Genomic DNA, 27,032 nt, shown 5'->3' on the forward strand with positions numbered 1-27,032 from the left:
TTTTACATAAAGATATTTCTTTACTGCACATATTTTAAAGCTTAGACTGCATTGTGTACACTGTGGCTGTCCTGGGAGTGATTCTGCGTGAGGATACTCAGGGCTTAGTGGTGTTCAGCAGTGCTACTTTTGAGATCAAGCCCTTGGTTCACAGTTGGAGTCAGATGTGTGGTTGGAGACACGTGCACAATCCAGCTTCATCTGTGAAAGCTTCTTAAATGTTACAGTGGGAGTGGTGTGGACTGTTGTTGTGGGCTTTTTAGTTCCTGAGGATAATGTGGAAGAGGGCCTATAGAAAACAAAATAAATACATATTTGTATAAAACAATACGACTTTATGTATAGTATATGACATATATAAATAATATATGTGTATATAAAACATATTCAACTGCAACTGTCCCTATTTTCAAAATTACTTTGCTGCTTCTGTATGCCAGTTTGCAGATCCTGGCAAGTATGATAATGGTGTGAGGAAGAAAAGCACCATGTAAAGGGCTTTTCCATTCCTCAGGGAGTGTGGGAGCTGGGGTAGGTAGTCATTTGGGGCAATACAAGCCTCTGGCTGTCTATTACCGTGAGAACGATGACACTGAGGAATAATGAGTGCATGCTGTGCTGCAGGGCTGCTTTCCCCTTGTGCCAACGTCAAAGGCTTATCCCTGCTTCTCTTGAATTTAATGTATATTGTTGGATGTGGATGTTGGCTATGCTTTCAGAATTAACAGTTGTTCCAGAAAAATTGCCATTGGAATTATATGTTAGAATATGATAATCCAGTAATTTAGCCAGTAAGTTTGCTTCTAGAGACATTCGCAGGCTCATCCGAACATCTCTTCTTGTTGACCTAAATGGGACTGGTTCCTCATATTCATTCCTGCATTTGCTATGTCCATTGAACATTAGAGTTCAAAATCTTGTAAAAAAGATGAAGTGGGGATTATTAAACAACCATAGAACAAGTAAATTATTTCCAGTCTGTCTAAAAGAAGGTTGCAGTTAAAGTTACTTTACAGCTAAAACAGTGGAGACTGTAACCCATAGTATTATGTCATCAAAAAGCTAAACAAAAACTGTACCCTGAAGACCAGGTGTTTATTGCAAATGTTAAGGGTAGGAGTGTTTGAGAGAAAGTACCAGATTTTTAGATGGGTGAAATGCCCATTGGAGATACACGAATCTTTCTGTTGACACTGGGAAAGCAGCTTTGGCTCCTAAAGGATAGGCAGCTGCAATTAGGTGCAATGTATTCAGAAGGTGGCTGGCTGAGTTGTTGTAAAACCTTGTTTCACTCTGCTGGTTTTAACACCTTTAATTCAGGCAGCGTTTATCTTGAGTTACAAGTCTTTGTGATTGGATAAAACCAGATTAGGTAATGATATTTTGTATGTGTCTGTGTGTGTGGGGGCGGAATAAAAATCCCCACTCTCATTTGAGTCCCATAGAATTTAGGGAGAAGTTGATACTCTAATTGATAGTCTCATTCATTTAGTCAGAAATGCCTGGTTCCTTTGTCAATTTCTTCTCCATAAAAAAAGCAGAAGGATCTCAAACATTCAGCTGTCTTTGTGGGTCAGAGGGAGTAGTGCTGATTTAGGATTATGTACCAATGAGCAGCACTGGCTCCTTATTAATATTTTTCATACCATTCCCAGGAGGAAGCTGCTTTGGCTGTCATTAGCCTGATGCTTCTTCCTGCAATCTTGCATCCTAGTTATTTACCCTGAATCATCTGCTTAAAAAAAACCCCAGAGCACGCCCTGATGATGAATATGATGCAGGAGATAAGAGCTACTTTAGATTTGAAAAGACTTCCCCAGTTATTCTAGGAAAGATCATCTGCTGCTCACCCACATCTCCAGTTCTTCCAGAGGCTCATTTAGACAGTAGCCACCTATTTCATATTTCTCAGTTTCTGCTATGATTTCAGTGGTTAGGTGCTAAGTTGAAATCCTAGGGTTATGTTAACATAGCCATTTATGCTAGAGCATAACCAAGCAAACAGAAAGTGTTATCATGTCAGAGGGCATTGGTAATGTAGGGAAAGAAAAAGTCAGTGCTCATCTGAATGAAAAAGGACAAAGATCAAAGGGAAACTTTGCTGCTCATATCTCCATCCGGAAAGGCGGGAAGAAGAGGAAAGGATTCAAAACCTAATGGGGGCATAGAAGAGGGAAGAAAGCCTGGATCTGGAGATCTGTATGGGGAGACCGAGAGGCAAGAACTTAGAAGTGAATCTAAAATATACTGTGTAGCTGAGAAGGAAATGCTTATCGTAAATGGTAGCATAGGAGAGAAAGAATAATAATCTCTAGTCAAGAGTTTTCCTATGACTTCTCCACTTTCTGTTGCTCATTTCCAAAAGAAAAATACAGCTGGATTTAAAAAAAAAAAAAACAAACAAAAAACAAAAAAAAACCAAACAAACACCAAACTTCTTGTTTTGCAGTGAAGAGATATATCAGGAAAGGCATCCCCAATGAACACCGTGCATTGATCTGGATGATTGTGAGTGGGGCCCAAACCAACATGGAACAAAATCCTGGATATTACCACAGACTGCTTGAAGGAGAGAAGAATGACAAGCTGGTCGAAGCAATCAAAACAGGTTATTTTCTTGATAACACTGTTTATCTGTCCTATGTCCTTAAATGTTAGAGATCAAGTTATGTCATGGAAAACTTATGTTTCTGTAGTAGTGGTTTAAGTGCTGAATTAACATGTAAATTAGATTAGCCATAAGCTCTTTAGCAGCACAGATCTTTCCACATTCATCATGTGGTCAAAAGCATTAAGGAAGATTAGAAATTATTTGGGAAGGAACAGAGAACAAACTAGAAGACATTATTACGTTGTCTTGAAAGTGATTGAGGAGTTGTAACTTTGTACCATGAGACCTGCGTTTGGGTCTATTTCTTCTTACTTCTGTCCCAGTGAGACACAGGAAAAGCAAGCAGCAGGGATGGTTGAAGATGTGGTACGGAGTCTGTATGAGGCAGGTGAAGTATGTTAGGATTTCAGCTTGAGGAAGAAGACTGCTGAGAAGAAGCTGCTGATAGAGCTGTATGAATTATAAATGGTGTAGAGAGGGTGAATGGGCAGCAATTGCTGTTTGTTTCTTGTAACATAAGAACCAAGGATACTGAATGAAATTTGCTGTGCTGCAGGTTTAGAAGAGCATACCACTGAATTGTGGCACTTGTTACTGGAGGGTGCTGCTGAGGCCAGAAGTATGAACTGGTTTAAAAAGGAATTTGACAACTGAGGGGGTGGGAAAATCCACCTGATGCATGAAATCTTAAACACTAAATGTAAATCCTTGAAAGAGGGGAAGTGTAGGAGGAGAAATACCCCTCCTCTACTAATCCAGTTTCCTATGTGCTGTCTGTGAACATTGATCAGTGGCCAATATTGATGACAGGATATTAGGGCAACCAGACCTTAGACTGGCCCACTGAGTATTTAAAAGAGGCAGTAGGGGAGGACAAAGCAAGTAGAAATTTGATATAACTGATATTTGTCCTGAAACTTTTCAACCTGCTATGGCAGAGCTTTTGTAGAAAAGCTGATATTGGCAGAATTGTCCAATTAATGAGTCAGGGGGTTGGGCTGTGCTCTGGACAAGCACAATGCTGAGGTTGTTTTGTTAGAATGGCAGACGCAGTTGTCATCTTTTTCCTCTTGAAAAAGCCAGGTAGTTAAAGGTGGGGCTTTATAGATTTTTATTCAAATTGGATAACCATCTGAACACTTCTTGGTTTATGCTGAGTTTCTCCTCCGCCTCTCCCTGCAACAGCAGCAGCAGCGCTGTGGGCTTTTGGAACTACACGCCTTAGTAAGGCATTTTGGAGCATAAACTTTCATGTTCCTACGAATATGAAGACTAGCCAGAAATCTTCAGGCTCATATCCTGCTCAGAACTAGAAACAGTAGAGCTCTAACTATGAATACAGAGGGAGCTACTAAGATGACTTTCCAAAGCCAGCCTTGGTAAGGGCCTGGAGAAGGATCAAACTGTATTCAGCTGGGGTACAATTGCTGCAAGAGGGAGTTGCAAACGATTTCTTTTCCAGTACTAGAAAATGACATGAAGGGTCATATCATGACAGTAAGTGGCTTTTCACACTGATTATACCATGAAGTAAAAATATTTCTGTGGGGGAGGAAAAATAATGGAAGAAGATAAAGATCTATTTGTGAATTATGGAGGAAATAAGGTTTTGGAAGAGCTACTGCATCAACTGGAAAACTGCAGAAAAGAAAACTAACAAGGAGCAAGTGAGGGAAGGGATAAATAAAAATGGGTTGGAGGGTTTTATTGGAGGAAAAAAAATAAAAAGAGGACCTTGGACTCGAGAGTGATAAATTTCCCTTCAGAAAGGAAGAAACAATGTGAACATATGAGGAATGGAAGGAGCAAAGTACTTAAGGTGAATGAAAACTTCGTGTTTAATAAACTTAGTGCGCCTGTTGACTGTGCAAATTTTATAGTGATCTTTAGCTGAGAACTATTTCAGTGTGAATTTTTGTCCAGCATTCAGTTTGTTTCTGCCTATGTTGTTTTCCCATCACTGTAGCTGTTTTTAACAGTAAACTAAAGTCAGATGTGGAATCTTGCTGCTGTTCACTTTTCAGGTCTGCAGTTTCAAAAATTTCAGGCAATTGTGCTGTATTTAGTCTTGCAATCTAGCTGTGAAGTTATATAGCCCAGGACAATGCTGTGGTTTAAAAACAAGAGAACAGCAGCCATGCTTTCTTTTTTTTGAGGGGGAGGGGTAGGAGGACAAGGCGAAGCAAAGACTTTATTTCAAATTCAATTTAAAACATGTGTAAGAGCCAATGTGTCCTGTTTCTTTTACATGCCCAGAAGCTCTTAACAATTTTCGTGTACATTTGGAACTTATTTTCAATATGGGAATGTCTTTAATGGGATGTAATCAGGTTATAAAGTGCAGGTAGACTGTGTAGAGAAATGGTCTAATCTTTAAAGAAAAATCTGATTAGTAATAGCAATAAAAGTCTTTCGGCTAAATAAATCTAAACTGTCCTTTCACCATTTTTGCCCTTTAACTTGCTGATTCTTAACTGATGGGCTTTATTGCTGATTTTGTTTTATATGATATTTGCTCTTTGAACATACTTTTTTTTTTAAAAAAAGAGAAATGTAGGAGAGAGCAGACTTCTTACTCTAAACATAAAAATAAGAGCTTAAAGAATGCAGGTATCTAAATTTTGATGGAAATTTTCATGGTTTAGTTTAGGTATGCATTTAGAAGGGCATGCATTCCTACTGAGCTTTGTTGTTCATGCCCTATTATAGTAAAGTTTAGTAGGACAAATGGTGTTGGCAGGATAAAATGTGGCTGTCTTCCTAATGCAAAGGTTATGTGCCGGTTACAAAAAGGCTGGGGTGTAAGTTCATAGAATCATTAAGGTTGGAAAAGACCTCTGACATTATCAGCTCCAACCATCAACCCAACACCACCATGCCCATTAAACCATGTCCCTAAGTGCCACATCTATGCGTCTTTTAAATACCTTCAGGGATGGTGACTCCACCACTTCCCTGGGCAGCCTGTTCCAAGGCCTGACCACTCTTTCAGTAAAGAAATTTTTCCTAATGCCCAATCTAAACCTCTCCTGGTGCAACTTGAGGCCATTTCCTCTCGTCCTATCACCAGTTACTTGGCAGAAGAGACCAACACTCACCTCGCTACAACCTCCTTCCAGGTAGTTGTAGAGCGCGATGAGGTCTCCCCTCAGCCTCCTCTTCTCCAGGCTAAACAGTCCCAGTTCCCTCAGCCGCTCCTCATAAGACTTGTGCTCCAGGCCCTTCACCAGCTTCGTTGCCCTTCTCTGGACATGCTCCAGCACCTCAATGTCCTTCTGGTAGTGAGGGGCCCAAAACTGAACACAGTATTCGAGGTACGGCCTCACCAGTGCCGAGTACAGGGGCACGATCACCTCCCTGCTCCTGCTGGCCACACTATTTCTGATACAGGCCAGGATGCCGTTGGCCTTCTTGGCCACCTGGGCACACTGCTGGCTCATGTTCAGCCGGCTGTCAGCCAGCACCCCCAGGGCCTTTTCCTCTGGGCAGCTTTCCAGCCACTCTTCCCCAAGCCTGTAGCGTTGACGTAGCTTCCTTGCAGTAAGCCCCCCTTAGGCCAGGCCATTGAATTTCAGAGTAAGTATGTCTGTGTCTGCAAGTCCTCTCGCATGCACATGTAGCTAATATCCATGTTTCCACTCTTGCGTTTCATGAGGAGTTGCAGGTGCTGTGAAACCCAGGGCCTGATATTTATCAGTCAGTCCCCTGAGCTGCGCTGCGCTGCTTGACTGCTGGCATAAGGATCTGACTGCATGGATTGAATAGTAGTTGCAGGATCTTAGTTGAGTTTATGATGAGTTCAGAAAAGTAATTCAAACAATAGCCATTGCCATTTCACTGGAGACAGTGAATATTTTACTATCAAAGCACTAATAAGCTTCTCTGAATGGGGTTAAAGTATTAGTGAAGGTTGGGAATTTTCAGGTTAGTTTAGGGCATTTAACTGTGCAACAGCGAGGGGAACAACAGTGTCAGCTCTTCTGGCTCTCTGTAAGAGAAGCCATATCAGGTCGTCTCCAAACAGCTACCTCATCTGGTCTTCTGTCTACCAGAACAGCTAAAGGAAGAACTGGAGGAGTAAAGTGTGTAGTGATACTTCCTCAGAATGTTTTTCCTAGTCTCCAGTTATCTGTGGTTTGGGAACTTCCTGAGTCATATGCTGCATGTTTGTAGTTAACAACACTGGATGGGGAAAAAAAAAATCACAAAAAACCTCTGGTTGCTCCTTTTTCATGTCCTTTAGCTCACTCATGATTTTGCAGATTTGTGCTGTCTTGCTCATAAGCATCTCCCTCCAAACTAAGGAGCTCTAATCCACGTTGTTTTGTACTATGTACTATTTCATACCTGTGATCTTCCTTGTTGCCATTCTCTTCTGCAATTTCTCCAATTCTGATATCACCTTTTGGAGATGAGGGGGACAGGAATTTATGCGGGTGCTTCTCAGATTTATACAGTGGCATTATTGTTGTTTTGTAGGAAATCCTAACCCTCTTTGCTTTCTTGATTGCTGCAAGCTATTGAACTGCTACTTGGTGCTGGTGGCGGGGGGTTGTCAGGCTCAGTTTCTCTGGTTTTAGTTGATAGCAAACTTGACCTTAACTTACAGAAAACAAACCAAAAAAACCCCAAACCTCCAAAACAATTTCTAGTTCCAGGTGTTGCAGGGAAAAGCTTGAAGATGAGTGCTAAATATCCAATTATAACAAATTTAAAATACCCTTGAAGTATATTATTTTTACAAGTTGTAATTGATGACCCAACCTCATTATTCTGGAGGTTTGCAGTGGAGTTTTCGAAAGCTTGTAGTGGACAGTTAGGGTGAATATTTGTTATGCTCTTTACTAAATTAAAAAAAAAAAAATTACCTGCCTGGAAGCTATTCAGAGCAGATGCAAGTTACAGATGTAGCAGTAGCAAAGAAGTGACCGTAAATGGAGTAGACTATGTTAGTTATAAAAATACTTGTGTAATTTACTGGGCACTGTGTCTGGGAGTGGGAAGCTTCTGGATGGGAAGGTAAGAACAGAAAGGATGAGATAGCAAGATGAAGAAGGTTGACTTGTAGGTGCCTGACTTTTGAAGTACCCTAAATATGAAAAGCACAAGACTGATACAAAAGCATTAGTTTTCTGGACTGCACATTTAAATCTCTTTGCTGCAGAAATAGCATCAACAATTGTGTTTCCAGGTACCAAAATAGATGTCTGTTTTATAAACTGAGGCTAATGTGACTTTCTGCCTATGTTTGTATTACTGCATGAGAGGTAGAAATACTGCGGACCTATGAAAGGGAAGGAACAAGCCCATGGTCTTCTCATGGTTGTTGCAGAGAGATAAATCAACAGGAAAGGAAAGCTGTTGGTTTTGTATCACAGCAGCATAACACTGCCACCTCACAGCACTGAAAGATCATCTAAAAAAATGCTGTTGGCATTTAATCTGAATTTACTGCAAAGGACTAGCTAGTCTTTTCTTTGTGGCCTTCTTCCTGGTCCCATGCTGCTATACCTATTTGACTATAGCCAGCAGATTTGCACACAACCACAAGATGGTCATAGTTTAGGAGTTTATCTAGCAGTATAAAGTTCTAATGTTCATTTCCCTGCTTGAAAACAATTCTGATGTTTTTTTCCCCAAACTGGACTCGTTCGAGGCTGTGTTCCTTTGGACGATAATGTCTGTCAAGAATGAAGTAAGTTAATGGATAGCAGATCAGAGGGTGGGCTGCACGGAGTGGGAGAAGGTGTTTGGATGTCTCCTCTGGGAGAGAGGGGTAGTAAAGTGGGGTAAGTACTCAAGTCAAATGAACAGCTCTTACCTGTTCCTGCCTCAAGTCATCTCTGGCAGTCGTCTTGTAGTATGGTAAAACGTAACAGTTTGTGTGCGCTTGGGGAGCGGGTTGACTTTCCTCACTTGCAGTCAGAGGAGCCTCAGAGCTGGAGGAAAAGGGAGAGCACGCAAATGGAGCAGAAAGGGGAGGATGGAGAGGAAGCAGGATGCCCTGCTCTTGGTGTGCTCAAGATAATAATCTGGCACAAGGAGTCCTGTGAGACCATGCCCCATATCTTCTATTAAGGGTAAAGACTTCTAGCTCTTGTATCTTGTTTTTTTCCCCATTCCCTCCCCCCAAACTAAAATACTGTTAGTAAATATAAGGGAAAGTTTTAAATCGTTCATATAATTAGGGAAGACTTCCCCCAGTCCTTGTGGGAAAAACATGCTCTGCACTCAGAAAGCAAATTAGAGCTGATTCTCTGAACTGCAGGCCTTCCTCAGGCTGTGAAATTAAAGATGAGTTCAGTTTGAGTAGTCTCTGCTCTGTATGTGATGTACTTTTCGTACTCCCTCCTCACCCTTGTTCTGCATAGCTGAAGGGAAGAGCCATCACTGAAATGTCAGCATTAATCTTTTCTGTAACATCCAGCATATACTTTAATAAACAACAAATTTTGATTATGCAAATACTATGCTGCTTTTCCTACCAAGAAGAAACAAAACAACTTTATTTATCCTATAACTGACTGTTGCTCAAATCCTTTTAAAAATTGTCTTTTTTCTTGTGTTTTTCTTTTTCTTTCCAGTCACCTGAGAAGTGAAGTGAAATATTTCCCTGCCCTCTCATTTCTGTAAATGATTTGTTCACTTTAAAAGGAAGAAATAGTGATTAGTGCGATTAACTTTTTAATGCTTGTGACTTCCGTTACACTACTTGTGATTTTGGGGAGCTTTCTTCCTTTGGTTGCTTACAGCTCAACTTTGTGTCAAAGCTGTAACAGACTTCTTCCTTTATGCAGGAAAAGGCTGATAAGAAGTGATAACTCTTAGGACATAGATATCTGTACAGTAGTGCTGTTACTGAATTTTTTTTTTTAACTTTAACCCAATTTTTTGTTGTTGTTAAATATAAACAAAACAACTATTCGTATTTTATTAATAAGTCTTGGGTTTTGAAAATCTTCAAAGTTACTTTTGAATAGGATTTTTCTCCGCAACTTAAACTTCTAAAAATCAGATGCACAAGTCTGGACTAGTGACCTTGGGTTCCTTCTTTATAGAGTGAAGCAGGCCAAAAATTAATTCTGCCTGTTTCTTTCCAACAACTAAAGGGAGTTTTGGGTGACTGCCTAATTTTTATACTTTTATAAGGAGAGATGAGTCCTACTATTCATGTTTGGTCTGGAAGAAATGAACGTTTTGAAATGTCACTAGTTGCATAGTCCTTACTTCGAAGCGGGATGTGGGATACGCTCTACTGCTTGGATATCAAAAATCACTCTCCTTCTCGGTGATCTTGCACCAATGAAGAAACAACTTTTGTCATGGTCACATCATGGAGAAACTTAAAAAAAACTTTAGAGGTGACTTTAAGTGGAAGTCACCAGCTGCAGGGACAGGACTTTTTTTTAGCTGTTTGGGACTGTTTGGTAGAAGTTCACTGAATAAGTCAATTGAAAGTTCATCTGATCTGTTATGAGAATATGCTTTCCTAGAGGTGCAGCTCATTTCATGCCACTTAGCTAGATAAATTTGTTATGTGTTGTTTCTGTCAGTCTAAATGTCTGGTTTGTTTTCATTTAAGCCTTTGCAGTCAGATGTTGAGAGTCCAATCTGCAGGAGAATTTCTTTAGTCCTGCTTGAAATTTATTTCTGTACGCTAATAGGATTAATCTTTCTAGGAATAGATTATCCTTGAATGCAGATGGCCTTTTAGCCAAAGTGGAGGTAAAGCTGTTTCTTAAAATTCATCCATCAAAACTACAGTTTAGTGAACTATAGTGAAGTTTCAGTTGTACTTCAGAAGAGCTGTAAAAGTTTGTTTGGAAAGTGAAGGAGGGAACGGCTCTTAATTTTGGTCTTTTTCCCTTTTGTCTAGACATGAACAGAACATTTCCAGATAATATAAAATTCCGCAAAACTGCTGATCCCTGTTTGCAGCATACGCTCTACAACGTATTGGTAGCATATGGGCATCATAATAAAGCAGTAGGATATTGTCAGGTATGTAATCACTGTTTTTTAAACAATCCTGCATTTCACCAATGGTACTTGTTCTTGTCCATTTGAATGTGCATTTTTAGAAGCAGATCCATAAACTATTTCTGTTTTTTTAAAATGGCCCTGGGGCGGGAATGCATCACTTCAGGCAAGTTCAAATGTCCTTGTGAGTTTCTCTGTGGCCTTTTTTGTAGCTAGCTGGATCATGTTTGGTTCCATTTGGTAGTTGCAAAATAAATGTTTTATCACACATGGTTGTATCGAGATTAGTTGCTTTGGAGAGGAAGAGAAAGCAAGCTTGTCTTTGTCTCTTCCTCCCTCCCGCCATCTTTCCCAAAACAGTCCTTGGTATGTATGAGGCATCATGAGATCTCAATTTCCTTTGCTTTTACTGTCACATTTTTCAAAATACAGGAAGACCAGCATTCATGCGACATCACATACTTGGGGGGTGGTAGCATTTATTTAGTGCCATCTCCCTGTATAGACAGGCAAGTAGGAAGAAAATTTGTTTGAATTTCAACCTGATACTGCTTAGAAGGCAGCTCAAAAAAGCTCCTGTCGTCACTGCCAAGTACTGTAAAGTTTCCAGTGGGACACAAAGAAGATAAAATTTGAATCATGACAGTCAAGAAAAAAGCGGCCATCTTTAAGGCTCATAAAGAAGCAGGAACTGTCATGAGCAAAATGTGTTTTCAGTTTGCTTATTAAGTCCTCTCCTTTCTCCTCCCCTTCCTCACCAAGGATATGTGTGCTAACCTATACCTCACGTTAGTTCAGTAAGTTAGTACAGTAAATACAACTGTTCCAAAGTTAAAGAATATGAATTGTATTTATTGAAATCTGGAAAGGAGAAGACGTAGAAGGACTTAAACCTAGACTGAAGCTACTAAAAAAAATTCTTTTTGTGTATCGAAACCAGTTTTAGTACAGAAATTATTTGAAGAATGGGAATAAAAGATGAATGATTTTTATTATTTTCAGTACTATGTATTAAAATATAAATTTAATAATTTGAGAATAACAGAAGGGGTAGAATTATGAATACTCTCTTGTAAATGTCAGGCTCCTATACAGAGGTAGTTATACCCACAAACATACACAACTTCTAAACCATGCTAGCTTCTACCCAAAATATATGTTACTGAAAATTGTTACTAAATTTTTAGTAACAATTGTTACTAAAAAGTTTTGGTACATTAACTGTTTAATGGGCTAATCTTTGCATTTTAACTTGGTGTTATGAACACTGGAGATGAAAGACGACTTAAAAAGCCTCATGTGATTTCTTTTCACCTCTGGTCTCCTCACAGGATGAACGTTATCTTTCCTGGCTAAATAATTAGAACATAAACCAAAGGTCAACATCTGCTTTCCAAGGCATGCTGTAAATGAGGCAAAGTTTTAGGAAACCACCTTTTCTGCTAGTGAAGCAGCACACTTCATCAAGATAGATAGAGTGATACCCACTGCATGATAAGAGAGACCCTGTAAACACTAGAAAACTCAGAGTGAAAAATGGAATTTTTTTTCAAGTGTTTTGGAGAGCTTTTACTGACTGAAGGCTCTTCAGGGGATGTTTTCATAATGCTAGTGCATTTGTGGTACTTACTGGCATTTAAGTCTCCCATCTGGGAGTGTATTAGGCTTTGCATTGTCATGCTGTGACAGTGGTACAGTGTTGCCTACCTTGGTATAACCAGCAAAATTCAGTGTCCTGTGAACATACGCTCCAGAGTAGTTTTTTGTGCATGCCATGTTAAAAGCCAAACAGACTCTTGTCACCATAGATGCAATTACTAAGCTAACTGTCGGCATGGAAACCAATAGTTGCCTTCCTAACTAGAAGGCCAAGCACCGTGTAAGACCATGCAAGGTCTATCCAAGCCATTTGTGTAACAACTGCTGTAGTGACTCAAAGCTTGAAAATGAAACATTGGAGAAGATGCAGTGTCCTAATACTTCCATGTTCTGAGAGTGTTGCAAGGCTCACTGAGATGGGACAGGTGAGTCAAATCTGTTAAATGCAAGAAATGAGATCTCAGTTCAGAGAGGAAGTTGTAGCTTCCAGAGGCTGCAAGGGGCATTCTTTTTGGTAGCTGTCGTCTGGCTCACAGCCATAATTGACAGCACTGCAGGATACCCAGAGACAGTGGTGCTGCCTGCGGCAATACATGTGCTGGAGAAGTCCAGCTTGGCTGGAGAGAGAACAGGGAGAAGGCTAAGGAAAGGGATGAAACCGAAGAAGGCAATGTAACAAACACCAGCCTTCATAGCCTGTAAATATTTAAAGATAATTTTCTGTTAGTTTAGGAAGACTTTGGTGGGGACTTGCACCTCAGAGGCAGCTTTTGGATATTGTCATACTGATGTGCTGTCTATGTTATTATGGTTGTCAGCTTGTTTATGATGGAAAGGACATACCTAAAAATGCTTAACGAAGTGGACTACTGTGCATGTAAATCAGCAATATTGCCATAACTGAGCAGTGGTATGGTGGATACAAGAAAAAAGTGCCTGAGACAGAGGCAATGTGTTTACAAGGAATACCAGTTCACAACCCGTGTGTTCTGTATGTCACTTCTCCAGTCAGAGAGTGTCAGTAATGGTTATGAATATTGCATGGTTGGAATTTGGCTAGTCATGATTTGACTACTTCTGACAAATTTTCTGGTAGCTCTTCCAATCCCCTCACCTCCTGGTGTTTACCTTCTGTTTGCATGTTGAAAGGCAGAAGCTATAGTGGCCAGTCATTGACTAGTATGTGGAGCACTAGAGGTATTATGGAAACAAATGATTTGCATGCAGTCATTTGATGAGTTAAGCAGCAACAGCTTGTAAAAGCTGCTGGAGCTGCAACTTTTTACTAAAGAGTTAGTTTGGGTCAAGCATTCTCCTTCTGCAGCTGCACTGTCTACCTGCAGGTGTGTTGTGTTTGTACTGCACATCTAAGACAGCTGTGTTTTGGTTCTGGTCAAAGCAGTCTTCAGTTACATTGGGACAGGGCTTTGGGATTTAAAAAAAAAAAAAAAGGAAAATTGAAGGTAAATTATAGACTACTAAGCTTTTTCTTCTAATTTTCCTCTCCTTGATCTTTGTTAATAATACGTGTTAGTGGTTGTCATGCAGGTTTAACAACTTACTCAACCGGTGGCTTTTACTACTAGATTTTACTTAATATGTCCACTTTGTAGAACTGTAATAATTTAGCCCTTAATCAAAAGAAATAAACTAGAAACTCTTAAAATAAGTATATGCGTCTTAAAACCCTTCTTTCTGTTTCAGGGCATGAACTTTATAGCTGGATACCTGATTCTTATTACAAAGAATGAAGAGGAGTCCTTTTGGTTGCTAGATGCTCTTATTGGAAGAATATTGCCTGGTATGCTAAAAACATACATAGTTGTATTCATATATTGGAGCTTGGCTTTTATTTTATCTTTGCATTCTTCTCCATTTTTAGAGTTTTTAGATGTTAAAGTGGACTTGTATGGACTGAAGATTTTCTAGGGTCCTGGAAACTTGGGACAAAGACACAGCACACAGGCAAAACTTGTCTGTTTTATAATCGGATTTTATTCTTGAAGCAGTGGTTTATGTGTATGTTGATTTGCAGTCTTACTTCTCACTTCCTACTTATATGTGTTAGGTAGATGTCTTCCTATATCAATATGATGCTGGGGAACAGGACTTGGCAAAGGTGTCTGGGATTCGGCAGTTCTGGTTGCAGGAATATGATATGAGACACAGATGAACCAGTGATCACAGAGCAGAGCGACGATGAGAGATGTGCACAGTTTGAGCACTGAGCTTAAAGTAGGAATTCCCAGTGCCTTGGCAAAAGGCAGCATGAGCTTTCGTCAGAGGTATTTGGCAAGGTGGTGGTAGTTTCTGCTGTCCCCTGCTTCTGAGTGGGGATACCTTGGGCACTTTACGCATGGTGATTTTGCAACAAAGCAAACAACTGCCAAAATCCCTGTCTGTGTCTGTATGGGAGGTTCATGTCAAAGTTCTGTTATAATCAATGGTGATCTAGCCAGGCTGGTCAAAAGAGTCTAGAGGGAAATGCAGCACACCCTAAGCTATAGACAATATCTACATCTGGTCAGCTCAGTAGCTCTCTAGGTTCCCTTGCCTGGATCTCTGGGTTTGCAGAAGTGTTTACATAACGAATTTTGCCCCATGTATAAGCTGAATCTCACTGCATGTGTGAAGTAGTTTAAAACCAGAAGCAGGCATCAGGCACAGCTATGTTTTATACTCCTATGAAATACATTTGGGAATGTTCTTTCTTGGGATTTAATTATAGAGGAAGAATAGTTTCATTGTGAATTCCCATTAGCATTGCACAGGACTGACTACAGCCACACCCTTAATGTAAAGCCATACTCAAAATGGAAGACTAATTTTTCTATAAAGAAGCTTTGAAATTCCCTATTGGCCCAGTGTTGCTTTTGAACAGATCTTTGTCCCAAATGGTTGGAGGCTGAATTCACTATTACAGTGTCAAGTAAGTGCTGGTCAAGGTCATCGAAGTTGATACTTTCATTTCTGTTTTGGGTTTTTTTTGTTTGTTTGTTTAATCTTAAACAAGAACAGAAAAGTATATAATTTTTGGTTCCTTACTGAACAGAGAAAGACTTTGAGAAAGAAGGAAAAAGGCTGAGGGAGTCTTTTAATGCTTTTGAACAACTGTAAGAAATTATCTTTTATGCTGAATATACACTGTGTAGGAACTCAGGTTTTCCTTGCATATGAGCAGAGTGGTTGGACTTTGTTTGCAGATTGAAAGAGTAGAGACAGGCAGGGAGTGCTATGACATGACTTGTTGAATCAATCTGCAAATATTTGAGGGTTTGCAGCCTTGAAGTTTACTTTCAAGTTATAAAAATAGTCTAAAGAAACCAAATGTCATTGCTTTTGTTCAGCCTTGAGAGCTATAAGCTGTGCAAACAGGTAGGAGACTTGAGGGCTGCTGTCTGCCACGTGACCTGCCGCTGGCTGACGTGGGTGGATGTCTTTCCATTGGCATCACTGTGTGAGGCATAAGGCCCTCAGTAAAAGGCAAGTTTCATTGCAAAGTGATGTGTGGCAACTTTTGCTGTTAACCTTTTCGATAGTCTTACATGTTTTTATTTGGGGCAAGGGAATAGATTCAGAATTTCTCATTCATTGTTTTTGGTAGGGAACTTACTTTAGTTTGTCATAAAACCTTTAGTTCTTCTTGTACATCCTTCTTCTACACGTTGCTGATACTTAAATGACTGAAGTTGCTCTTATTTTTCCCTCTTAGTTGTTGAATTTATCTTACACCAGTAACATTGGTGATGAGAAGAAACTCATAACGTGAAAGGCAATTACTGTGTATAAAGGAGATGTACGTTTACTTAAGTTATATTTATAGATATATTTTTACTATCCTGTTTATAGATTCATTTTTACCACCCTGTAAACCAGGAGTCTTGTTACAGACTTTGGCCTGGGCTCAGTACATCCAATACAGGCATCCATCTGAGGTGCTGAAGTTAGAAACATGCGTGCTTATGTTTCTTTGATGGTCAGTGGGAAAGGGGGTCTGATCAGAATTGCTGATCTGAGTGTGCCCCTTTACCCTCCACAGTCAGTTTTAAAAAAGCTTGAGGTGTTCCTTACAGCTTGAGTGCCTCAACAAGAGCCCAAGTTAGGTAGTAAGAATAATTTAGATAGTAAAAATATTTATATTGAGTAATACAAGCCTTTATTGTCAGAAAACTTGTTGCTGATGCTATTTTTTTTCCCCCAATTTTTTTTTCTCTTTTATTTCCATTAACTTCCTATATTATGCTTGAATTGCACACTTATAAAATTCAAAGCATGATGGATAAAATAATTGGCATAATTTCAGTGAAATATTGAGTGTGTATATGTGTGAGAGAGAGAGAGAATCAGACAGGCAGACTGTATCCATAAAAAAACTTATTCAGGTAAATAAGTACTGCCCTTCTGTTAACAGTGCAAGGTACAGCACATTTCAGTTTAAAGCCCTGTAATTATTTGTTGGGGAAGCAGAGAAACATTGTATATTCTCCAGATCTTCAGAGGGAAAAGTAGCAATCATTTTTTGTTGGATGTTAACACTTGGATTAGCCAACATTTTTCCTTTAGTTTCGTTGCTGATGCTCTTGTCGTGATCTGTTTGCATTAAAATCTACATGTTTTCCCCTTTCATTGCCTCAGATATGCCTCCAGGTCATGTCCTCATTTTCAAGTGTGTCCTGTCATTGCCAGTTAAATCAGTGATGATTTAGGACAATTTAGAAATCTCTTCTCTGCCCTGTGCAGTGTCCCTGTGAATGCTTTCTTCCCCCTGCCCACATGCATTTAATTACATTAAACAGCTGCTCCAGTACCTTGATGCTGACAGTGTTTTTTTTGGTCAGCAGATGAACCAAGCCAGCCACAGATCAATGTCATTGATTGAAAAATGTAGAATGTGACAGATGGGAGCATTAGTGGCAGCTTTCTGGGGAAGTGACAGAGAAGAGCTCCCTAAGCTGTGGCTCACCCCCCCACACTTGTACTGGTTTTTAGGTCTGGGTGGAGGTATGTACCATGGGATATGATGAAGGCTCCACCCACTGACAGGAGGGGGACAGCTTGGGAATGGGATGCCATCAGTAGAAGTTTTCTGGGTAAATTTTTCTGTTACACCCAAATGGAGTTAGCACAGCTGGAAGAGAGAGCCAGCAAAAATTACTCTTTCGTTTGTTGGTATGTGGAGTTGTATGCACGCCATTTGTCTGGCTGAACGCAGCGCTGCTGGGTGCAGCTGGGTGAGGTCAGAAAGATCCTGCTTCTGCTGAAGGAAAGCCCGTAGTCTACTGCCTATTGTGTCTGTCAGCTGTTCAGCCAGCGATTTGGAGGGATTAGGAGCATATCTCATTTAAACACAGCAAGGGGGAAAAGAATTATTTGTTTAACTGAAGTTTTGGGTGTTGCGAAGATCTTTTCAGGTTCATTCAAAACAGATGGCTAGAGCAGACAGTATTGCCCACAAGAAGCAGCACGGATTCAATTTGAGCTCAGAGTGGATGTATCTGCACATTTCTATTCAGCGTAGCTCTAGTGTTTCTGTTCTGTTCATAGCTCTGGTTCTTGTTGAGAAATTTTTTTGTTCTGTTGAGAAAATATTGGGGAGGTTGCTTTAGAAAGCATCAGGTAGGTGGGAACTTTTAACGGTGGTACTTTGGTATGTAATTTAAGGAGCATATTTGTGGTGTTATACATATTTGTGATTAAATGGTGAATTTAAGAGAAGAAAAACTTGACAATTTGAACTTACTTAAGCATTATAGTTATGCTTACTTAAGCATTATAGTTATGCTTATATATAGTTATGCTTTATATATATAACTATATATATAAAAATTTCAGTTTTTTCCTCCACTTCAGTGGTTCTCAGTCTGAAAGCAGCAGTGTTTATCAAGCTATACTCTAATTAGTCTACTAGACTATTATATTGGAGTTATTCACTCTTACTGAAAACCAGTTGTAGAATGACTTCTCCAATGGTTAAGAGAGGTCTTACGATTTCTTCGCTAGCCTGTTCATGGCCAATTTTATATCCTTTTATTCTTCTGCCATGCTAACTTTTGGGGGTAAAAAAAGTCCCCCTCTCTCTTGTGCTTACCTTTCATGTACCTGTAGGATATAGTCAATTCATTTTACAGTTCTTTTGTATTACTAAGCTGCTTCAGTCAAACTCTTCTCTTGCATGAAACTCTTCTCTGTTCCTGTTTTAGCCTAATAATTAGTTTGTGTGCTTGTTCCAGTTTGAATTGATTTTTTTTTCTTTTTTTTTTTTAACTTGACCACAATGGCACCCTTTTTTTTCCAGTGGGAAATTTGCTAGCGCCTTGTGCAGAGGCATTATTTCTCTCTTTTCACAGCTGAAAGTGTTTTATTTGAGAGAGAAAAACTGTAGGATCTCCTTTACCTTTTTTCCCTTGTGGCACTCTAGTTTTGATTTGGGATCTCAGTAATAATGCATGTGCTATTGCTCCTCTCTCATTGACAACAGATGTTTTTTCCACAGCTTACAGGAATTCATAACACCTTTTTGCTGAACTTTATTTGCACATTCTTGTCCTTGTTATTTTAAATACCATCATGTCTCTCTTACTCCAGTCTTTTCACTATGTTACTCTGTTGTGCCTTGTGCATTGACATGGGACAGTATCTCTCCGTTTAGGATTGTTAAGAAATACCAGCTTTTTCTTTTTCTCCAACGTTGTTAATAAAAATCTTACATTAGGTGTAGCCTACAAGCATTCTTCAAGGATCAGTCTAACAGCCTTCCTTCAGCCTGGTACTTTTTAGCCTTGTGTTTTTTAAAATTTTTTTTACCCACATGTTCTGCCTGGTTGTTTATCAATAATTAAAAATAAGAACAGAATTTTGAATGATGAAATAGTCACAAAAGTAGTAGACTGCACTGAGCTAACTGGCATTATCTGCAAGGACACAAGGTGCAACGCAAGATACCAATTTGGTGGGTAGCTTAGCGACTGCCAGTTAGGGCAAATGTCTGCATGTTGAGGTAAGATACCTAACACATTTCTGTTTTGAGCTCTCTATGGTTCTCAGTTGTATCAGCCATAGACCTGCACATACTGTTTCATAAGAGATTAGGCATAGTAAGAGACATGAATATTTGAACTGAATAATAACATAGTTACACATCAAACTTTTGTATATCCTTCTCTTTCAAGTGATTCATGTTGTAACATTCTTTAAAGTCCCGTCATACAGACTTCCAGGCTTGAAGGGAAGGGCCGCTTGAGAAATGCAGAATGCTGTACTACCTTTACAATATTTCTGTTTATACTGCTTGCTTTTAATTGCAGTTAAGCATGTATTTATTTCGTTCTTGTGGCTGAATTTATTTTAATACCCTCATTGGGTATTGCCAGGGAACCTCTGAATGCAGAACTGGCTAGGCAGCTGCATCTTTTAGGACCTGCTTCTCCAAAGGGGAGTGGAACTCTGTTTCACATGAAGCATTTTATTCAGCTGTGCAGGTAAAAGACACTGCTAGCCCTGAATAGTAGTAATGTTGAGCTGAATTTGCAGCCTGTGAAGGAGACCGTCGTGATGAAAAGCATGTCGTTTCACAGAGAAGACTTGAGCACCAGAGGCAAGTGCCTTTGGTGTGGAAAGCTCCTTGCAAGGCTGTGCATAACATGCATCACCTCATGTTTGCAAGGTAGTTTTTGATAACCAAGCTTTTTTATAGCACCATCAACCCAGAAAATTTCAGCAGATTGATCAGTTCTGGCCTGTTTGCTTATCTTCCTTCTCTGGCAGCACCCAGCTGCAGGGCCGTGAGCTGGTGGAGTTCTTGCTCATCCTTAGTTCCTCTGTGATCGCATGTGAATCCGTAGCAGCGTGCACCTCTGGAGTACAATGTCACATCTACCATTAGGAGAGAGAAACGCTTGGCTGGTAGGCTGAATAATTGGGAGTTTTGAAATATGGGACTCCAACATGTTTTACTGTTAACCAGCAGCCATGATGAAAGCATCAATCTTTGAACATTAGAGGTCAGTTGTATTTACCTAGGAATTAAGCATGCAGTGTCCAGTTAAGCTGAAGGTGTAATGTAGGAGTTGTCATATGCCTGTATTTAGAAACCATGATAAGCCTGAAATGCTTATTACTTACAAATCTGAACTGCTAAGGGATTTGGGAGACTTGAGCAAGCAGGAAATGAGTAACTGATGTTTTTCTTCTTTAAAATGATACATATATTTATACTTTTGGAATAATTTATTTCCTAAATGTATTGCCCCCCCAAATCACAAGCCTCATCAATAAAAGAACAATCTTAATATTTAGTAGGTGTGCTTTAGGTAGCTGGGTAGAAATCTTACAGTTTTGTCTAAAACAGAAGTTTCCGGTATATGACAAGAATATACATGTTGTCACCCTTCTTTTGTGAGGAAACATGCTAAGTTTCAGCTATGGAGCAAAAAGACTCAGTGCTTAATAATGCTGAAGAATATTGTGTTCCTTGATATGGCTGTATTTACACTGGAACCAGGACCTAAATGACTTATTCCACCCAAAAAAGTAAAGTACAGCTCTTTCCTTCTGGCAGGCAAGCCTTGTATTAATATAATTTCATTATGTTGGACTTGAGGTATCTTCAGTAGGCCTTCTGTGGTACTACTCTGGATGGGACTGCATCCTTTGGCTATCTGTGCAGGCAGTGGTATTTGCCTGTTTATCTCCCCAGTAAATCAAAGTTTCATCCCTTTCAAAAGCCACCAGCAAAACAAACTTTTCAAATGAAATCTTAGTTCGGTTAGGACTGATCAAAGGTAGAATTCCCTGGCTGCGTACAAAGGAGGAAGGTAGGTAGAGTGGTGGAAACACAGAAGTAGGTTTGAGGGAAGAGGTCCCTTTTATTGAACGTGTAAAAACCAATTAGTGGCCAAGCCTTAGCATGCAGCACAAGGCTTGCTTAGTTTGTGCTTTATACTTTATTGGAATAGCCATGTTGGAGGGACGTGGGGTTTTTTTTGTTTTAGCTAAAGGCTCTAGTTGTGAAAGCACTAATGTGCACATGTGGTATTGAAACGACGGTTGACAGAGCTGTCTCCGTGTTAAAGGGATTGTGCTGTTTTGACTGCAGAATTAAAGCAGCAGAGGTGCAAAGCCAAAGTTTATTGGCTTATTTCATTCCTCATAGCATGCATATATATATTTTTTTTTTTTAACCTTCTAATGGTCAGCCAGGGCTCTGCATGTTCAATTACAATTTTAATAATGCAACCTTCCTGAATATGTCACTTTGACAGCAAGAAGCATAATATAATTGCTGACAAATGTATAATGGGGATATAGGTGCTCAATGCAGATCCTAATATACAATTTTGTATTTTAACTTGTAAATCCCCATAAGATGTATTCATATGCTTGAAGTAATCCATGTGTTAAATACCAAGACTCATAAAACTGGAAATGTAACTGGATTTGCTATACAAGAAGCCAGCTGAGGAAATGGTAGTATTTCCTCCCACTCCCTCTGCAGCGCACTTGTTTGGCTAGAGCTCGTCTTTGTGAAAGGTCCCAGACTTGGTCTGAAAGAGAGACCCTACCACCACTCCTAGTAGTGTATTCAAACTATAAATCACTCGTATTAAAAATGTTTGCCATACTTCTTATTGGAATTTGCTTTGTCCGAACTTGTAGCTATTGCTTCTTTTTAAGACTTACTCTTACTATATTGAAAAGCCCATAATGCCTCAGGTGTTTTCTCTATGAAGTGGTCAAGCTTGCTTTTCATTTTCCTTACGTAAATTCTACAAATAGAGAAGTTACAAAAACTGAGCTCTGTATGGAAGTAGTGTTTATAACCCTTTCTTTCACGTCCTTTCCAGTTCTTCAACTTCCTGCCTTAAATGTGAATATCAGAGCTGGATGCAGTTTTCTAACCTCAGTTTTGCTAATGTCATATACAGAGACGACATACTCTCTCCTTCAATATTGAATATATACAAGGATTACTTTGGCTTTTCCTCAGCTAAGACGTGCTTAGTCTGGATTTATCATATTTGCAACTTAAGATACTGCAAAATTGTTTATTTTAAATTGCTCAACTGTATTGTCAAGTTTTTTTTTTAATATGGCATAGTATGAAGAAGCACTGACAGCAGGCTTTGATATTGTATCAAAATATATTATAATGCATATGCAGCATAGGTGGCTACATAAAGAATGTGTTTGTGGAAGGAGATGTGCTTTGGGAGTAAAGGAAATTATATGAAGAAAATCATGTGCAGTGCACAGTGGTAACTTTTGTCTACCTAAATGTACAAGAAGTGACTGTTTAGTTTCAGAGAGATGCTTGGGAAATACAATCTTGGTTGTTTCATGTGTTTTATGTTCAAAAGACTTGAATACTTTACTAAGCTTTCAATTTATGGCTAGTGGAGAAGTCTCATTTATTCCTCTTACAGTTTTAAAACCTGTTGCTTCAAGATTAAAATTAATTTTCATTAGCTTCTTCAAGCTTGAAGTAAGAGGACTGCAGCTTTCATTCCCTTTCTGTTCAGGCTGAAGGGTTGGATTGGTTTCCCTCTCCAAATACCAGGCTAGAACCGTATGTGTCTGTCCAGCTTTCTATTTTAAGCCTCCTGCTTCTGTCCCAGTCTTTTAAGTAATGTGCTCAGTAGTTCCCATGGTGTGACTGTAGTGTTCTTGTAAAGAGCTGGAGAAAATGTAACACTGGGGTTCTTCTGAAGTCTGACAGAATATAAATGCTGTGTTTTGTGCTGAGGTGTTAAGAATAATCTTGTCAGTGCGGTGAACTGATAAAATAGCTATTCTTCCTAATCCCATAGAGGAATTTAAAAAGGCCACAGATCCAAGAATCCTTATCCAGCTGAAGTCATCAGTCATTAAGACTCGCTGTACAATTTTAAACTCATTTAAAAAAAAAAAAAAATTTAAAAAATATTTGTTTCCTTTACAGGCATGATAAGCAGTTGTGGTAGCCTTCAATGCTTGTTCATGAATTTCCCCCCTCCATTTGAGGAAATTGGTGTTAAAAGTTTGTCAAAGTGTTTTGTGAATTAAAAGCCTTGGCTCCTAGGACCATCATCAACCCAGTAAGCTGCAGCCTTCTCCAAAGCATGCGGCTCTTTAGACTGGCGCAATTCAGAGAGTGCAGTGAGTGGAGTCAGGCTAGGCCGTTTGGAAACAGCTGAGTAGTGAATAACCCGTGTCCATTGGTGTCTGTCAGCTCACTGATACTATGAAAAAAACCACTATCCACAAAAGGAGCAATTCCAATGGTGGTGGATACAAAGAGTGGAAAGGGGGAAGAAAGGAGAACTGGGCAACAGCATTTTGCTCAGAGTTGTATGTAATCTGTACAAGCGTGCTTTGGTAGCTATAACTTTAATCTAGACTAGTTTTTAATGACAGAAATGTCTCTACTGAGTAGCACATAATACAGAGTTAGTATTTAAAAAAAAAAAAAACAACACATTAGCCAGTTTCATTCTTTATGACTAGAATGTCTGAAAGTTGCATTTGTGCTTTCTAACATGCCGCCAACTTCAATTTGTTTCTCTGAGAGGTTACACGTGGAGTCTTTGTTTCTTTGTATTTCATCTCCGCCTTCTGTAATGTCTGGAAGGATATAATCTTTGCCTTTCTTTCCATTGTCTTTATAATTAACAAGCATCCTTCTTCAATTTCCAAATGGTAGCTATTACATCTGCTCAGAATCCCACTCTGCTGTGTGAAATGCAAATAGGAAACCAAAGGGCTCTTTCTACTCCACAGGATACATTTTCCAAGTTTGGGATCAGAAGCAAGAGATGAATACAGGCAGATGGGATTATGTAGAAACAACCAAACACTACCTTTTTTTGCTTGCTTAAAAGGTGTTAATAGCAAATCATTTATCAAAATACTATTATTCTAAATTTTGTGTAATCTCAGTATCACAACCAATAAGCATCCATAAAATGCTTGCATTTTTTTTTAAGGTAGTTCTGCCATCCGAAACGAATTGGGCTTGCTTATGTGTTTTGTTTTTTTTTTTTTTTTAAAGCTAATGTTCAATTGTGAATGATACAGCTACTGCTGGTTCTGGTGTGAGTTCAGTACCTTAGGACAGAAGTGCTGGTTCAGTTTGGTTCGATGAAGGAAAAATAAAATATGGCTCGAGCCTGTTTCGGGTTTGTTTGTTGGAATTTTTTTTCAGTTCCCTGGAGGATTAGGAACTTGTGTTTTAAAAATAACTTAGTTAAGAGTTCAGCTTGCCATTTAACCACGTACCTGCAGGATATCACTTTGGCCAAGACATCTGCAAGGGGTCACTTTGGCCTGATACTGCAAAAAGAATTGGCAGACTCTTGGTTTTCCTCCTTTTCCTGTTGTGACTTTCTCATTTCCTCCCAAACATAGGTTGTCCAACTTTTTATGCCAGGCTTATGATGTAGATTCTTAGAAGACCTTTTTGGACTACGCCATGGTAGAGATAAAATAGCAGAACATTGCCCTGCCTTCTTGACAAAGCAGGCTGAGAGTCACCAACAGGGAGAGAGTCAGTAAATTGTAGAAATAGCATAAATGGCCTTTAGATGCTGTGAAGGCGAGAAGGGACTGCTATCATAATCTAGCTTGACCTCTCTGTAACTGAAGTGATGAAACTCATTCCATGTGTGTTGCATAAAGTTCATAAACTCAGCTATGATAGCATATCTTTTTGGAAAGGAAAACTTTGCACTGCCAAGGTTATTTAAAATAACCCCTGTGTTCAGTAACAAACAGCTAGGTTTTTATAGTGAAGGATTACTGGAAAGGATTTTTTCCTACAAAGGCACGTGGTGGAATCTGTTTCTGTTTTGACTTGTAATGTAGAACTGAGTGCTTTTCATTAAGTTGGCCAATTCTGTTCACGGCAACCTCTGCTTTTGCCTGCCAGCATTGAGGCCTGCTCTATTGTCTCTTCTGGATTCCAGTGAAGTCTGGTAGCAAATGGTAATGTGCATCTACAGCAAGAAGACACTTTTGAATGTTGCATATTGATATAAAAATGAACCATTTTTGCTTTTTTGGGGGAGGAGAGAGAACTTCAATCCCCTCCCGCCATGGCTCTCATAGACATTATAAACATATTCTTGAGAATAAAATACTTTACATTGCTTATCACTGTGAGAAAAGTTAAACCAGCTAATTTAATTTTTCAGTTTGGTTAAATAAATTGGATCACCAAGACAAATAACTCAGTTTGTCCCAGGCTGGGTTATATAGGCTCTTGAAATAATAGAAATGCTGGAAGATAAGCAGCAGAGTTGAGGTCTTGTCTTGGGTATTTCTGTAGCACTAAGAATTCATATCATGTTAGTTAGTAGGAGTATTTATATTTAACCTGACATATGCACAACAGACTTAAAGGATTCTTTTTTAACTTCTGCAGCTCTGACTTGTAGAGGTAATTTAAGGCTATAAGAGTACTGCTTCTTAAACTTTTATTTTTGGAACCTCTTAATCTATTTGTAACAGAGGACAAGGTCATACAGTCCCTACAAGCTTTATCCTTATTTCCTGCAAATCTCATTACTGCTCTGGAGCACAAGCAGACAGTATGTCTTAGTCCTGGACATCCTGGTAGGCTTCGGAGAGGTGCTAATTATTGTCATAGGGAGACAGTGAAATGTAGTTTAAGGAGCATCTCCGCCAGATGCTGATCTAGAACAGGTTTCAAGATAAGTAACAGCATGCCACAGTCAGTGCAGTGTTAGTAACAAAAAGCCCTTTAAAGAAGGAAAGCCCCTTCATCTACTCACCTGTGTTGTACAGTAGCAATAAAACACCTGGCAGTTGGTGAAGCTGGCTTTTTCTTTTTGCTGCTCAACTCCAAGAGGAAGAGAAGCTGACGATCCCGGCAGAGCCGTAGGCAGGCACCAGGAACGTCAGACTAGGCAAAGCAGGTGCATGTGGGTAAGCAACAGACAAAGGAAAGCTGAGAGGAAAGTAAGGAAAGCCTCGGACCAATTTACAAAAGAGCTTGGAAAAGTGGAGTTTCATATTGGGAAACTTAATTTTAATCTAGACGTTTTTCTGGAATTTAATAATAATTTAATAATAGAATATAATAATAATTTATAATAAATATTTCATTTGTTGCCTTCCAGAAGAAGATGCGATGAGAAGTAATGTAATGTGTGATCACCTAAATGTTAACATTATCACTTCCATTTGACAATTTGAGGAATAAAAGGAAGCAATCTGGCTATGTGTTTTTTCAGGGGGATGATATACTGTCAGAGGACATTCCTATAAACCAACCTAGATGAATAGATACACAATATAATTAGCCTTCATTTGAAATTTTTTTTTTTTTTAATTAGTAAGTGGCAGATTGGGAGCAGTTACTGACTCAGGTCTGTTCTGGGTCATCAACTGCTCAGTATTTTACCAGATTATTGAGAGGGAAAAATAATTAATACGCTAATTAAGTGTGGATCACGCAAATCTAGAAATTTCAAATAATCTGTAAGAGAAGATATAGAAGGAACATAAAGCTAATGTATTTTGATGGTAGGTGAGTAAAAATAATTTGCTGCACAGTATCTTGTGAAAAACAGCTTTGTGGTGCGGGGGAGGGTTAGGCGTGTGTAGACTTGTTTATAAACAAGGGTATTTTGACTTTAGGGAGAGATTCTGGGCAGAGCAGCCAATTATAAAAGATCAGGAAAATAGGGCATACAGTGAAACGTTTACAGCAAGGGAGAACTGCAGGACTTTTGCTGAGGGGACATTTCAGAAGGCTTAGGGACTGGGCATCCCTAGCAAATAAGAACAGAAGAGAAGAGCCACGTGGATTAAATGTTACCAAGCACTTAGGCACTGAACCAAGTTA

At 39.3% G+C, this 27,032-nt stretch overlaps 1 protein-coding gene and 1 long non-coding RNA gene across 5 annotated transcripts in view; one reads left to right on the top strand and one right to left on the bottom strand.

The window, feature by feature from the left end:
- LOC142075543 (uncharacterized) lies at nt 1-26,192 on the bottom strand. 2 transcript variants are annotated; one of them, XR_012670913.1, is made up of 3 exons: nt 25,957-26,192; nt 6,959-8,550; nt 1-289 (listed from the first exon to the last, which is right to left on the bottom strand). It is a non-coding gene; the product is annotated as an uncharacterized LOC142075543 (long non-coding RNA). The 2 variants fall into 2 exon arrangements; XR_012670912.1 differs by lacking the exon at nt 25,957-26,192 and having other exon boundaries at nt 6,959-10,460.
- GRTP1 (growth hormone regulated TBC protein 1) overlaps nt 1-27,032 on the top strand; it is a 41,946-nt gene that overhangs the window by 6,048 nt on the left and 8,866 nt on the right. For all 3 annotated transcript variants that reach the window (XM_075136949.1, XM_075136959.1, XM_075136967.1), the window contains 3 exons: nt 2,450-2,608; nt 10,488-10,612; nt 13,895-13,991. In XM_075136949.1, the coding sequence (XP_074993050.1) occupies nt 2,450-2,608; nt 10,488-10,612; nt 13,895-13,991 (381 nt within the window). The remainder of the gene's footprint in view (nt 1-2,449; nt 2,609-10,487; nt 10,613-13,894; nt 13,992-27,032) is intronic.

Source organism: Calonectris borealis, chromosome 1, assembly GCF_964195595.1.
Source record: "Calonectris borealis chromosome 1, bCalBor7.hap1.2, whole genome shotgun sequence".
Lineage (NCBI taxonomy): Eukaryota > Metazoa > Chordata > Aves > Procellariiformes > Procellariidae > Calonectris > Calonectris borealis.